The sequence below is a fragment of the Carettochelys insculpta genome, chromosome 23 (assembly GCF_033958435.1).
Source record: "Carettochelys insculpta isolate YL-2023 chromosome 23, ASM3395843v1, whole genome shotgun sequence".
Lineage (NCBI taxonomy): Eukaryota > Metazoa > Chordata > Testudines > Carettochelyidae > Carettochelys > Carettochelys insculpta.
Genome location: NC_134159.1, coordinates 12,991,407 through 13,007,382, shown reverse-complemented (window position 1 = coordinate 13,007,382; position 15,976 = coordinate 12,991,407). Strand labels below are relative to the sequence as shown.

General features: G+C 43.9%; 1 protein-coding gene across 3 annotated transcripts in view; it reads right to left on the bottom strand.

Annotated features, from left to right (window-relative positions):
* The window catches only part of RERE (arginine-glutamic acid dipeptide repeats), a 466,804-nt gene that overhangs the window by 147,135 nt on the left and 303,693 nt on the right, over positions 1-15,976 (bottom strand). For all 3 annotated transcript variants that reach the window (XM_075018034.1, XM_075018035.1, XM_075018036.1), the window contains 3 exons: positions 15,298-15,346; positions 9,344-9,468; positions 8,074-8,173 (listed from right to left, as the gene is read on the bottom strand). In XM_075018034.1, the coding sequence (XP_074874135.1) occupies positions 8,074-8,173; positions 9,344-9,468; positions 15,298-15,346 (274 nt within the window). The remainder of the gene's footprint in view (positions 1-8,073; positions 8,174-9,343; positions 9,469-15,297; positions 15,347-15,976) is intronic.

The window sequence follows — 15,976 nt, the reverse complement described above, 5'->3', positions numbered from 1 at the left end:
GCTCACAGGGCTCAGGCTAATGTTTAATTGCCATGTAAATGTTTTGGATCAGGCTGGAGACGAGGCTCCACTCTTAGAGCCCCAATGCCTACACTGTGAATAAACAGCCCAAGCCCTGCAGGCCAGCTACAGAGGGTAGGGGCCAGCCACAGGTGTCTACAGTGTAGACATACTTTAAGAGTTAAGCTTCTCTCCCACTCCCCATTTTACATGTGATAAACAGCGCTAAAGGTTCTGCAGGCCAAATTAGGATCTCACACCTACACAAACCTCATTAACTTCAGTGAGCTTTCCTTAGCATAAGTGATTGGAAGGTAGCAAATAATCTTGTAGATTATACACAAAACCAAACAATACAACTGCTTGTTTCCAACTGGATTGGCTTGGAAAGTTGAGCAGGTATTCTAAAAGAAGTAAAAACGCTGTCTGCCACAAAAATCAGCAGACAACTCTGAATGCACACAGGGAAGAGATCCCATATGTAAAGTGGGGTCATTTTTACCATGGTCACTTTTCAGAGTAGAAAAGGAGAATGCACCCTGTGCAGTATCTGAAGTTCTTTGAGATGTTGCCCCCATGGGTGCTCCACCTTTAGGTGCATCAGAGCTGCTGTGCCCATTGGTTGTAGATTTGTAGGTAGCAGTGTCCCGCTCCAGCTGCCTGTGTGCGCAGAGCATAAGCATGATATGCCTGTAGCACTTACTGCGCATGCACAGGCAGCCAGCTCCTCAGCTCTTCTCTGATCTGGAAGCCAAAGAAGGAATCTGAAGCAGAGGAGGGTGGGAGGTGGAGCACCCACAGGGTGAGTAACATCTCCTCCTTCTTTGAGGGTCCCCATGGGTGCTGCACCTGTAGGTGACAATAAAGCAGCTTCACTGCTTGGAGGTGGCTACTTTGGATGGTGTACATCAGTCGATAACAATACAGATCAGCTGAAAGCAGACTGTGAGTCAGCAAAGGTTTGTATAGCATAATGCTGGGTCAATGTGTGAGTAGACACCCACCTAGCTGCCCTGCGAACGTCCTCAGTAGGCATGCCCCAGAAGAAGGCTGTAGAGGTGGCCACTGCACATGTGGAAAGAGCACAAATGCCTGCTAGAGGTTCCTTGTTAAACTTATTGTAGACAAGCCTGATACAGCCCGAGATCCATTTGGACAGCCTATGTTTGGAGACAGACGTGCCACGGGATCTTGTGGCCGGGGAGATGAACAATCGGGTCATCTTCTGGAATGGTGCAGTCTCTGCAGGTAGAATGCAAAGGGGCACAGCAGATGTCGAGGTGATGTATGTCCCTTCCCCTATCGTTGGTATGAAGCTTAGGGAAGACAATGGATAATTGTACTGGTTCATTGCAGTGGAAAGAAGTATGTACTTTAGGGAGGAATTCAGGGTGGGTGCGGACGACTGCTTTGCCCTTGCAAGAGGTCACAGACGATGGTTCCGACTTCAGTGCACTGATCTCACCTGCCCTTCATGTTGAAGTGATTGCCACAAGGGAAGCCACTTTCCTGGACAAGTATAACAAAGAGCGGGTGGCTATTGGCTCAATGGGTTTGCTAGTTAGGACCCTGAGGACCAAATTCAAGTCCCATGCCGGAGTCGGTTCTTTAACTGGTGGGAATACGTTTTGGAGGCCACTCAGGAGCCACCTGACTGACTGGTTGGGTAAAGACCAAGTGATCTTGGAGAGCTGGTGGAAAGCTGACATGGCTGCCAGGTGTACCCTAATCGTGCTGATGGACAGATTTGTTTGCTGAAGGTGAAGTAGATAAGTGAATATATATGGGATCCCCATGTGCACAGGGTTACGTAGTTGGGAAAGACACCACGCTATGAAGCGTTGCCATTTTTGTAAGCAAGTCTCTCTCATTGCAGGTCACCTGATTTTGAGGATCATTTGGCCCTGAGGTAGACAATGAAGATCTGAATGCGTCAGCCAATCAGGAACCATGTGTGAAGGTGAAGGTGGTCGATGGCTGGGTGGTGAATGGGCCCATTACGCTGGGCTAAGAGCGAGAAGATGGGAGGAAGGCAACATAGGGGACATCTGGACAGCTGAAGAAGTTCAGATAACCATGTCTGTCTGGCGCCATCTGGTGCTAGTAGTCTGACCTGAGCCCTGTCCTGCTTTATCTTGATCATGGCCCTCTGAATGAGAGGCATTGGCGGAAACGCATACGTTAAAGGTGCATTCCATGTGACTTTGAATGCATTCCCCAGTGAACTGCAGCTTAATCCATGTCTGGAGCAATAGTGGAGGCAATGTGTTGGCAGTTGTAGCGAACAGATCCACAGTTGGGAACTCCCATTTGCAGAAGGTGTGGAAGATGGTGGATCTATTGATTTCACACTCGTGATCAAGAAGGAAATTGTGGATGAGATTGTCCGCAAGTAGATCCTCCCTGCCTCGTACGTAGGCCACCACAAGGTGGATTTGTTAAGGGACACACCAGTCTCATAGTTCCACTGCTTCTTGGCAGAGCTGTCGTGAGCGTACTCCAACCTGTTTGTTGATGCAGTGCATTGTTGCTGTATCGTCCCTCATTATGTGGGCTACGCTGTTGGCAATCTGCACAAAGAAGTGCATGCAGGCATACTGTACTGCTCTGAGCTCTAGAAGGCCAATGTGCCTGAGCCGTTCATCTGTTGACTACGTACCCAGAACCACTTGGTCCCAGCCTAGAAGGGAAGTGTCCATCATAATCGTCATAGCTGGAGAGGGTCTCTGCAAGGGAATCCCTTTGCATGTGTTCTGTGGCTGCATCCACCAGCTGAGAGCGCCTCTGACTGTAGATGGGACACTCAGTGGATGGACATAGGGCCTGAACACGGCTTTGAACCAGGTCTGCAGGTCTCATCCAGGGGCACGTGGGGAGTACAACACAGATCACTGCTGCCATGTGGCCAAGGAGATATAGACATTGCCTGGCAGATATGCCGGGACCAACCTGCAGTGTGATGACAAGGCCTCAGATTGCCTGTAGTCTGTGTAGAGGCAGCGAAGTTGTGGCTGTCTGGCAATCCAAAAGTGCCCCTTTGAACTCGAGTATGCAAACTGGTGTCAGGGTACACTTTGGCAGGTTTATGCACAGACCCAGATCAGAGAATCATGATCTGGTCAAAGCTGTTACCTGCTGGTTTTGAGCTGAAGAGTGGCCCCTTATAAGACAGTCATCTAGGGAGGGAAAGATGGTTACTTCCTTGGTTCTTAGATACGCGGTGACCACTGCTAGGACCTTTGAGAAAACCCTTGGTGCTATGCATAGCCCAAAGGACAGCACCCTGTATTGGAAGAGTCATTTCGCAATCACAAATCTGAAGAATTGTCTGTATGATGGGTGGATGGCAATGTGAAAATAAGCATCCTGGAGGTTGAGCGTGGACAGCCAATCCCCCTTCTGTAGTGCAGGGATGATTATGGTTAATGTTATCTTGAATCTTTGACAAAATACATGCCGGTTTAGAGTTCTGAAATCTAGTATGGGTCTCCAACCCCCTTTTTTCTTCTGTGTGAGGAAGTAGTGTGAATAGAAGTCCCTTCCCTTGTGCTCAGTAGGTACCTCTTCTATTGGCACAGCTCTAGAAGGTGTTGCACTCAAGAGAGGCGTTCCTGAAGAGGGACGGGATGGGGACTGGGGTTTGGAGATTAACGGGATGATGTAACTGGTGTGTACAATCTTTACGACCCACTTGTCAGTGGTAGTTTCTGCTAACCTTGAGCCAAAGGCTGTATATGGCTTGGCCCAGAACCCACAAGCTATGGGGTCCATCTGGCTCTTGACCAAATTTTCAAAATGACTGATAGGGTGGAGCCTGCTGGGTCAGAGAAGACTGATCTGTGGTTTGTCTCCTCAGTTGTTTCTGACATTGTCTTTTATCATAGCGTCTGTTATTGAAGGGACATAGTTGGTACTTGTAACTATTCTGTTTTGTTTACGTTTTGCAGTGACTGTTTGGATGGCCAGGGTATGTAAGGTGATGTGTGAATCTTTGAGGCACTGAAGTGTCTCAGTAGTATTTTCTGCGAAGAATCAAGCCATCTTGAAGAGAAGATCCTTGACAGCGGTTTGGACATCCCTGGGAAAACTGGATGGTTGTAGCCAGGACATCCGCCTCATGACCACTGCTGATGCTAGGGACCTAACAGCAGCGTTTGCACCCTCCACAGCTAATTGTAAAGTGGTCCTTGAAATGAGAGAGCCCTCTCCCATGAGGGCTTTGCACTGATCTCTTTTGTTATCTGGAATTGTTTCAATGAAAGTCTGAAGTTGGTCAAAGATGTGGCGTGTGTCGTTTGCACGCAATGTCACATAATTGGCAAAGCAAAACTGTAGGCTGGCTGATGAGTGCAACTCCTTCTCCCCATGGTATCAAGCCCTTTCCACTTCTCCCAGGGTGAATTTGGCCTTTTGCTGTCCACCCTTCCAACTTATGACCTCTACTATGAATGAGTTAGAGGGTGGGTGGGAGAAGAGGAATTTGGCACCCTTTGAGGCCACGTAGTACTTTCAATCTAGTCTCTTTGACATGGGTAGAGTGGAGGCTGAGGTGTTCCACAGAAGCCTGTCTGGATCCCAGAGAGCTTTATTAATTGGTATTTTCATTGTGTTATGAGTGGACGAACGTAAGATATTAGTCAGCTTGTGATGTGTATCCCTCAGAGTTGAGAGGGATATCTCTAGCCTGCCTGAGACCCTCCTGAAGAGGTCTTGAAATGCCTTGGGGTCATCACCCGAGAGGGAAGTAGGTGGTGGTATTGTCGAGCCTGTGGAGGATGATGAGGGTGAGAATTGTGACAGGAGTGGAGAATTCAATCAGTCATCTCCCCTAGAGTAAGCACCACAGTCCTTGACCTCTGAACTCCTTAACCTGCCCAATGACTGACTACTAGGGGGCCAAGGTATGTTCACAGGTAAAGGTTGAGGTACCAGCTGGGGAAGAGCTGGTGATGGAGAGACACCCATGGATCCCAGTATGGCCAGCTGGGTGGCATGAATGGTGGAACCCACTGCTGTTGCCACTGTTGCGACTGCACTGGCTTGGACGAAGATTTTTCTCACTGTTCCGAGTTGAAATGTCATCGCCTCAGCCAGAGAACCTTGCAAAATCAGAAGGTGGAGTGGGTGAATGCAAAAGCCTTAAGCTGTGTTGAGATCCTTTGCTAAGCAGAGGGGTGCCTGGTACCAAGGTGACACAAAGCTCCCCTGTGGTGATGTATTGCACTACAAATGACAGAGGGGGCACCAGTTACCAGGGCCCCCTGCACTGTCAGTGTCAGGCGCACACAAGCAGAGAAGGCAACAACGCAGTGCTTGGAGATGACTGATTTCAACCTTGGGGAAGACAGACATCAAGGAAGTATGCAACCTCTTGTTAGCATCAAGGGACTTCCCCTTGTCTCTAGGACACTGTCAGAGTCAAAGCCCCATCAATAGTCTCAACCTCTTGTGGGCTATCCCTGATGGGAGAGTCATTGGTCCATAGGTCTGAGAGCCTGCTCCATCTGCCAGATACAGAACTGCTGTTGCCTCACACTCCTGGACCCTTTTGTCAGTCTTTTACAGTGTGAGCAACTTTCCGTATTATGGAGCTGAACTAAACACTGTATGCAGAGAGAGTGGCTGTCTGAGACTGAAATGGACAGGCCACAAGGAGAGCACTTTTTAAAACCTGGCAAGCTGGGCATGAGCGAAATTGACTAGATTGGCTGCGCTATGAAGTGGAGCTGTTTGAAGGAGCTAGAGCCACTTGAGAGAAACCGCACCTGCGGCTTTTCTCCATTGTCTTCTTTTCCTTGTTGTATTTAGTTGTACCTTAAGTCACTTGTATTCTTTTGATTTTTTTTTTTAAAGGTGACTGAAGTGAGGGACTGCTCTTGCAAACAAAGGTGGCGGCGACCAGAGAAGAACCGAGGAGCTGGCTGACCACGCATGAGCAGTAAATGCTACAGCTGGAGGGGTCACTGCTACCTACAAATCTCTGGCTAGTGGGCACAGTGGCACTGATGCACTTTAAGTGGGAGTATCCATAGGGACCCTTGAAGAAATCACAATTTAAAGAGACATATACATACCTACATACTACATAGAGCTGGAAGGGACCTTGAGAAGTCATCAAGTCCGGTCTCCTGCACTCACAAGCAGAACCTATCACCATCTCTGATGCACGGTGGGTTTTTTTTTTTTTTTTTTTGTTTTTTGTTTTAATTCTAACCTGCCCCAGACCCTTGAAAGGCCCACTCAGGGATTGAACTCCCAACCCTTGGTTTACAAGGCTAATGCGAGACAGAAAATATCCAATAAAAGGTCAACTAAAATAGTCGATCGTAGGCACGAGTCCAACAGCTAGGAATATTTAGTTTTGAAAGAAAAACTAGATGAGATTATACTGTGATATTGAAAATATGGCAGGCACACAAGACAATTTTTTCAGCCTGTTTCCTAAAACATAAAAAGGACACTCCATAACATTACATGCAAGTTTATTCATAATAAAGTGCAAATACTTGTGTATGAGAAAGTGAAGAAAGCAGCGCCTGGCGTCCCAGGTATTAAGGAAAGCCTCTGGACCCAGCTAGCCCTGCCCCTCTTTACCTGCAAACAATGCCAGGCCTAGATGGAGGAGAAAAGCAAGGAGCCTGGCTAATTTGGGCTGACTAGCAGGGAGAAAGGAAGAGGTTCAGAGGTCTCAGGACAGGAACAACAGCCAGTTTGCTCAGCAGCGACAGAAGCAAATAAGCCCCAACCCTACTCTTCTGGGAAGGGGGTGGGGGGAGACCTACTATGAGAATTCCCCTAATAAGGGGAATCTGGACTATTTGGGCTATGCCCTAAACTTAAGGACTAGTTAGGGAGTGGTTAAAAAACACAGGGACCATGGCACTAGTGCTCCCCACTTCTGTTTCTGCATGCCTACAGTGTGGTCTAGCCACTAGGCTGCCTAACCACCAAGGACCCAGCCACAGTTTGCACAGATCTAGCCACTAGGCTGCCCAACCATGAGCGGTCTAGACCCAGTCAAGAGAACATGAGCTATGAGAGAAGACTGAAAGAACTGGGCTTGTTTACTTTAGAAAAGAGAAAACAGATGGGACATAATAGCAGTTTTCAACAATTTTCGAGTACCTAAAAGAGGGTTACAAGAAGGAAGGGAGAAAAATAGTTCTCCATGGCCTCCGAGGATAGGGCACGGAGCAATGGGCTTAAACTGCAGCAAGGGAGGTTTAGGAAAAACTTCCTGTCCGGGTGGTTAAACACTGGAATAAACTGCCTAGGGAGGTTGCAGAATCTCCATCACTGGAGATATTTAAGAGCAGGTTAGGTAGATATCTATCGGGGGGTGGTCTAGATGATGCTTGGTCCTGCTGTGAGGACAGGGGACTGGACTCTATGACCTCTCGAGTTACCTTCCAGTCTAGTGTTCTATGAGTCTGTGATGATGTCGCCTAAAATCAGCTGGTGCTGTTCAGTACCAAAAACACTGACTCAAATAACATAACTGAATGTTAAGAACCATATATTTTTGAGGGCCACCAACAACATTTGCAGCCATAAAGAATTAGTTAATGAAAGAGTTAATAAAATCCCATGCTTCCAAGTGATTACTGGGGAGCGATCAGAAGGAGAACCTTCCCCTCACATAAAGAACAGGACAATAGGCAATTGAGTGCATTATCAATTTCTGTTTCTTTAAGCCAGACCAAGTACTTTGTTACTGAAAGGAGAAAAATTGATGACTGAAAGGATCAATGGTCAGGTCAGGCATACCCTATACTTTATGGAAACTTGGGAAGATGACAATTAAACCTGGACTGACCCACGTGAATGGATTATAATGCAGAACAATAATGTCTCTCTCCAAAATGTTCTCTTACAAACTGTAAATAATGGCAGATGTGACTATGAGGTGTTGAGTAGCATGAAATTAGTAAGTCCCAAGACACTGATGAGAGCATGCTATGACTTCAGAAATACTTTAGTTAAGGGTTAAGAAATCTGTTATCTCCATGCTGCATAAAATAAAATGAAATAAAACCAGGAACTCTCACAGAATCAACACTTTTGGATACTCACTGTGTTAAGTGCATTGAGTGTAGTGTCATCACGAGAGGCTGCAACGCAGCCATCTTCTGTGGATCCTCCATCACACATCCCTGCAAAAGCTGCCATGCTCCTTTATAGTTAAAAAATAAAATGAAACAATCATCTTCTAATTGCACAGATTATGAAATATAAAGATGCTACTTACATTGTAAATCATCAGTTTTAGGGCTCCGATTCCAGGTTAGAAGAAACGAAAGAAATCTGCCACATTCACCACTAAGATTAGTCAAGTTTTGCCCACCTGCATGTCTTCAGTATTGGGGCTATTAGTAATGACTAATTGTCAAGGTATTATTCAAGACTCACTCTAAGACGCTATTAGCTTAATGTAATTCTTCATTACTCTAGCACCCAGAGGCCCAATCAGCATTGTGCTAGCAATACCACTCATATGAAGACAGAGTGCTACCCCAGAGAGCTTATCTGTCATCATAATTTTAGTGTAATTAAGTCAGAAAGCTGTCTTAGAATTAACTAAGTACCAAGTTGTTAGTTTATTACAAATAAAAAATTATTATTTATCCACGTGCCCTGAGTTAATGCCTGACCCACTATTTCGGGAGCCTGATCTTTATGTATAAAGATCTTAATTGTTTGATCTCACTCCCTAGGCATAGTTCTGTAGGACAGCGAGCCTCAGTTATACAATTTACTGTTGCCAAAAGAATATTTACTACAGGAAGAACGAGGAGTTTTGTGGCACCTTAAAGGCTAAAAAAATTATCTGGGCTTAAACTTTTGTGAGCTGAAGCCCATGCAGTGAGATGCAGTGGACTCCAGCCCGACAGCTTTTCCCAAATAAATTTGTTAGTCTTCAAGGTGCCACAGGGCTCCTTGTTGTTTCTGCTAAAAAAGACTAAAGGAGGCTACCCCTCAGCAACTTGCAACAGGAAGGAACTCTATACTGTAAACGTTATCTGATTCACAATTTCTTCTTCCCTAATTGACCTGTATACTTTAGATATTACATAACTATTTATGCATATAAGCACTTTGTTTTCAGTCCCAAAGATACAGCCCAATCTGACATTCCTTTGTGAACAAATAGCTTGGGAGCTGACCTAACACCATCATTACACTGATTGCCAAATGAAAATACCAACTTCTAAACATTCTAATGTGATGATATCTCTACGTTGGACAAGGCAGCAACAGGTGACCATAACCCAACATTCCTAGCCAGGTACCACCTTTCAACTCCAGTGTTCTGGGGGAGATGGAGTATCTTGACTTCATTTACCTGGCTGCCCTGAGGTACATGAGCAGGTCACAGTCATTGACCCCTGGCATCCACACAAGCTCTTCATGTTGTGTTACAGTGTCACCATCCAGAGAAGGAAACGGCTGCAAATCAGGAAGCTTGGCCTACAGAAATTGAAAAAGTTAAAACCAATAGTATTAATAATAATCCTATGAGCAGATTAAGCACAGAAGTTCTTTGTGAGGAAAGTGCTATTATCCCTATTGAACGGACAGAAAAACTGAGGCCAAGATGGCATAAGTGACTAGCCCAAGGTTTCACAGGAAATTTGGGGCAGTACTCTAATTAAACCCAGATCTGTTGCCTCCTACTCCTGTTCCTTAATTAAATATTATGCTTCTTCCCCTTTTAAAAAAAATGCTAGCATCAGCTGTCCCTGGGTAGTACCATCTTCTGTTCCACTCACAGGGCAGCCTTTAAGGTGCGAATTCCTGGCACAAGCATCTCAGTGAAAACACCATAGCCGAGAGTTATACTGTGAGCATCGTCCTCCAGCCTACAAAAATGAAAGCACCTTCACACACATGGAAGGACAGGTTAATCGCTATTGAAGGGGAAAACAAGCTGTTCTCGCTTTTCAAAAGGAAACCATTCTAACGACTCTTTGGCAGTATAAACTGTACACACATAATACATAAATATGAAAGAAGGCAAACATATTACTGTCTAGGGAGATATCTATTCCATTTTAACTCCTTGATAAAAATCCATGTTTGATATTTACAAATCAGGCCTTAGTAAATCATTAAAACACCAAAATGACACAAGGAAATTTGCAGAAAGCAAGATAGCTCAGTGAAATGAACTCTGCCATCAAATGAATATTATACTGTACCAAGAGACCTAATTAGCATCTTTAGTCATCTGCAGCAATAGCACAAGATAGCAGAAAGCATTTTTGGAAACAGCTTTTAAGCCTTATAATTACAGTTACAGTTCTAAACATTTTTGAAAGGCAATATTTATACATAACCAGTAATTAGTAGTCAACAGTTCACATGTCTTTTGTTTTCTGCTTTTCAGAATGTATTTTTTCACTTCTTTGCTAGGAAAATGGATTTATCACTGGAATCTTCTGCTGCTGAAGGATAAGCAGACATTATAGCCTCTATGGCCAGTGGAGATTTGTATTAGACATATATATACTGAGCACTTGCTTTCAGCAGCCACAGTGCTTAAACAAACTAGCATCCTTTCATACTCGAAGACCAACAAACTTCACTGCTATATTTCCAAAGAAGAAACTCTTCAATGGATTAATGCACAAAGCTGTTAAAAAAACCAGACAACAGGGCAGAAGTAGTCAGCATAGTAATTGTAACACTTGTTGATTGTTTTTCTTCCATCTATCACCACAATATCTGAATTACCATTGAACCTCAGATCCCTACTCATAGACCAGAGTCCCACATCTACCTCTGAATTTGAAAACAGGGCATAGTTGCAACCAAAACATTTTCTTTATTCCTTTTATTACAGTAGCACCAAGAGGCCCAAGTCATGATCCAGGACCCTGGTGTGTAAGGTACTGTACATACAGACTATTCCTTCCCCCAAAAGCTTATAATCTAAATAAAAAGATGGCACTGTTGTCTTATGGTTAGGTTCTAAACCCAGATCTGTCAAAGATTTGTCTTTCATATAGAAGATCGGGCCTCTTTATTCATGTGAGCTAACCTGAGGTGTAATGTTATGGAAGACAAAGCAGCTTACTATTGTCACGTAAGTGAGCAGGTCACGTTAGAGAGATGGAGGGAGACTGACTGTTATTTGACTGGCTGAGTTGTGAGAAGACTACAGGCTCCCTCTCCACTAGTATAGCAATTTGGCAAAGTTGAATGAAGAAAAACTTGCTCCAATTCATTTGCAGACCTTGGACAAGCGACTTTAGTTGATACTTCTGAAAATATTTACTTATTTCAGATGCCCAACTGGAGTTTTACTTTCACAAGTGTCGAACATCTCCAATTCCCACTGAAGTTACTGGCAGAGGTGGTATTCAGCACCACTGCTCATGGGGCTTCCCAGTCTCAAAATTTAGACAGCTTAAAATGAAGGGTCTCCAAATTACAACTCTTTGTGCCCAAGATTTTCCATCTATAAAATATAGCCCTTTACCTAACTTGTAAGGCGCATTTATTAATGTCTGTAAAGTACACTGATGGGTTCAGACAAAAGTAACTTTGGAAGTAGCAAGTTCAGTAATGCCATTACCGTTAATTTAAAAAGTAACACATTTTAGCCACTTTTTGTTTTTTAAACCAAGTATAGGACAGGCTGCTACACAGAATATATATTATTCAATTTCCTCAAGAAACAGTAAGTTAATTCGTTTAGTGCTGTCTATTTAGCTTGTAACTAAAAGCAGGTAAAGAGGAGACTTGATAAACAGTCTATCAGTACCAACATGGGGAATAAATATTTGTCAGTGGTATTGTCAATCCAGCAGACAAAGCTGTACCACCCAAAGGATGGAAATTAAAGCTAGCCAAATTCAGACCACAAATGAGATTTAAATTTTTAACAGTGAGTGTAATTAACCATTGGAACAACTTATTGAATTTCTCCATCACCAGCAATTTCTAAACCAAGATAGGGTGTTCTTCCAAAAAAACGTGTGATAGGGATTTGCACAGGGGAGTTCAATGGAGGTCAGACAATGTCGCAGTGGTCCCTTGCAGTATAAGAATTGATGAACAAGGAGCCTGCAAGGAGGACATAACCTGAAAATCTCATTGGGGCCCAATCTTACAAGTGGATGAGTGTCTGTGTGATTGGAGGGATTTGTTCTAACCTGTCAAAGTTAGTTCTAGCTCTGAATATGCTCCAGTACAAGGAAACTGCCTACAAAAGTCAGGAATCATTCCCCCAAACAACTTGTAACAATCTAAGAGCTTTTACCCTTACATACAAGCTATGTCCAGAAGTGGGCTGTTTGTTTGAGATATAATGGTGTTATGCTATGATGGTGCAATTAGGGATGTTAACCCATAAGAAGGCAGCTTAACTCTGGTGGCAACTAACTGAGTCATAGCACCCCAGTCACAACAGGGCTGGCGGGACCCCATGCCTGAGTTAAGTGCTATCATTTAACTGCTTAACTGTTTTAACATCCCTAGTTGCAATACCTACTTACTCTGTATCACGCCAACCAGAAATAACCAAGGCACCACAGCAGTTTTACAGCTTCCTAGTTCCTCTCATCTCTCACAGCCAACAGACCATACAACGCACTCAAAGACTGGACTCAGGGCTTCTGTATCAAAGATCTAAACCTCCTCCGTCTTCACGGGGTCAGGAGGTCAAACATCAACAGCATCATAACGTTCCTACAAAAAGCAAATAAGATACTACAACTCTAAGTCCACATTCGTAGAGGGCATGACCAGCAAGAAGATCCTGGTATTCCGCCTGAGTTCTAGTGCCTCAAAGTCAAACTATGCTCTATCATTTGTGATGCTGGAAAGCTTTTCTTTGTCCTAGACAGAGAAGATTCTACAGGTACAAATTTGAAATAGTTAAACCAATAAACTTACTGTAGCACCAAAGCTGAAATCAACACCTCAGAAAGAGGATTATATCCTGTACCAGTAAGAGCCAGTACAAAAGAACAAGTGACTGAAAATGGTTTAGCAAGAATACAACCAAAAGCATACTGCCATCTGCTTGCTTTAATGCCTGGTTCAAGTCATTACTTGCCCCCAAGAAGGAAAACATTCCTTTACAACCATAACAGATTTAGAGCTGGTCTGCAATACCTTTTGAATAATGTATGTTGACCTGGTTACTGAGACATGTTCTGTATAATCATATTGGTTTCGTTTCCTGGAGGCTCTTGGGGGAAAAAAAAAAACAAGCAAAAAGGAGAAAGAATAGGTCAAGACAGAACACTTCTCTGTCCATACTGGTGGTAAAAGAAAATACTCAGATAGAAAAAGGGCCAGAGGACACAGGAAATCAGGAGAACACTAGCAAGGCTGAAAAGGACATTATTTCGAATTCAGTTGGACCTAGTGGTAAAAACCAGAGGCGACCTAGTGTATTGTACCCCAGGACTCAATCTGAGAAAACTGTGGAACACTGACTCAGGATAGCTAACAATTTCAGGCCTGACACCTAAGGCTTTGAGACATTCCAGCAAGGCAAGAATACAGCTAACCCTGTAATCATGTCAACCTCATTAACAGACATTCTGGAAAGTATGTCAGTTACCATACATCACAAAAATTTTACTCCCTTCACCACAGTCCTTGCCTCTTTAACGAAACTTTCGGGGGGGCAGCTGTGTTAGTTTGTAGCTGCAAAAATAACAAGGAGTCCCGTGGTATTTACAGGCTAACAGATTCAATTGGACATTAGCTTTTGTGGGTAAAAACCACTTTGTCAGATGCAAGGATCAAACACGCATCTGATGAAGTGGTTTTTACCCATGAGAGCTTATGCCCAAATAAATCTATCAGTTTGTAATGTGCCACAGGACTCCTCATTGTTTCTGAAGAAACTTGGCAGAAGTCTGAACAAAGTTCTCTGGCCTTCCAATTTTGTGTTCTCGCATTGAGCAGATTTAGGTGACTTTACCTGTTTCTATGAGACAAATTAAGCCAAACTATGACTCCATTTTGTTTACCATCAATAAATAACTACAAAACAAGGTAAAACTACTATATATTTTATACAGGTTCAACCTCTTAAATCTGGTACTCTCTTGTCTGGCAGGACCATGGATGTTGCAAGATCAGAGTGTCTCAGGGCTGGGGCTGGACCCGCATCTGTGGGGCAAGGGCCAGAGCAGTGGCTGGCAGCCTGGCTGGAGCCAGAGCTGGAGACCCTATCAGTCCTGCTGCACCATGGGGGGCGGGGGTGTTGGGTCCAGATGCAGCGCCCGCCACAATGTGGGGCTAGGGCCACAGCCTCCACCTGCCGTATCCCTGTAGCAACTCCAGGAAGCCCAGAGAGCAGGAGGCTGGGGCTATCTGAGGCAGAAGCCGTGGAGACTCCCCTAGTTCAGCAAATTCTGTCGTTCGGGACCTATCAGGTCCCAACCATGACTGACCAGAGAGGGGAAACCTGTAGTTTGTGTGCATCTGGCTGTTTCTCTGTGCATCTGTCATTAGGTTTGTTCAAGAATTCTTCCCAAATGGTAAGAGCTAGGACCACCAAATTTGGTATGTAGCTTCCTCTTACCCATAACTTAAAGCAAGGTCAGAGCTTGGCTGTGCCAGGACAATGGGATGTGTAAGGAATGTAACTGTTTTGTACTAAGCAGAAAGGGAGGGTGTGATAACAAGAAAAATGATGCTCACAAGTGACCACAATGGGGCAGCAAGCACCCTATAGTTTCAGGGAGCAGTCACTGGCTGGCAGCACAGCCCGTCACCCAAGGGAGTAGCTACTGGGCAGTTCCCCACACCCCTGCACAGGACCCAGGCAACACTGGATAGGTCTTCCACAGTGTCTTAAATAAAGCAAAGAGCAAGCTACCAATTTAACATTTTGATAAGAAGTAAAAATAGAAGACTGAAAACACATGGGAAAAAAAAAAAAACTTTAAGCAACTGTTAAGTTCCACTTAAAATGTTTGGCAAAATCAGCTGAAAACGTATTCGTTATAAACAGGAACTATTTTTTTTCTAATTTTCATACTTTCCAATAGCAGACTTGATCTCCTTCAGCTCGACAGTAGCATATAAAAATATTTTTTGCTGGAATGTGTCACTAAAATAGAAGCCCATGACAGGTAATTCTCAGGAAATATTCATGTGCAAGTATTTTATATTCTTATAGTCTCTCTCTCTCTCTCTCTCTCTCTCTCTCTCTCTCTCACACACACACACACACACACACAATTATAAACTCATACTCCTTGAGCTAATTAAATTGCTATAACAAGTTGCTAGAATTTGCAAACAAATAAAACCAATCAAAACCTTTACCTGATGACTGGGTCCAACTCTGATCTCGCCCTGAGTGCTGTTCAGCCTCCTGCCATGAAAGACAAACACCAACAGTGAGTAGGTTATAATTAACAGAACTTTGTATTATCACCCACAGATTCATAGATGGTCTGAACAGACCACTCCTTTACAGACCATCTCTATAAACATACAACTTGCTTGAATCATTTGAACTAGAGCCTCTCTTTTAGAAACACATCCAAGCTCAGTTTAAAAATTGAGAATGACTGAGAATCCATCACAATCCTGGGTAACATCCCTCGATGGTCCCTTGCCCTCACTGTTCAACTCTGTGCCTTTTCTTACTTTCAGTTGGTCTGGTTTCAACTTCCAACCATTGGAAATTGCTATACCTGTGTCTGTTAGACTGAATAAGCCCATTATTAAATGTTTGCTGCCCCCACTATTAATGTACATACCATACCCCATACCCCTCCTCCTCCACCAAAAAAAAAAAAAACAACCCCCCCCTTTGATATTATGTTTGCGGTTCTCGCTGGAAGCAGCAATATCAACAAACCATTAAACAGAAACAGTGAATATGTTCAACACAGCAGTAAACTTTCTGAATCGTAGAGGCCAATGAATACAGATATGGAATTTCTGGTGAAGTGGCTGCAGCTTTATTAATTCTATAACAAAGTAATTTCTTGGGGCC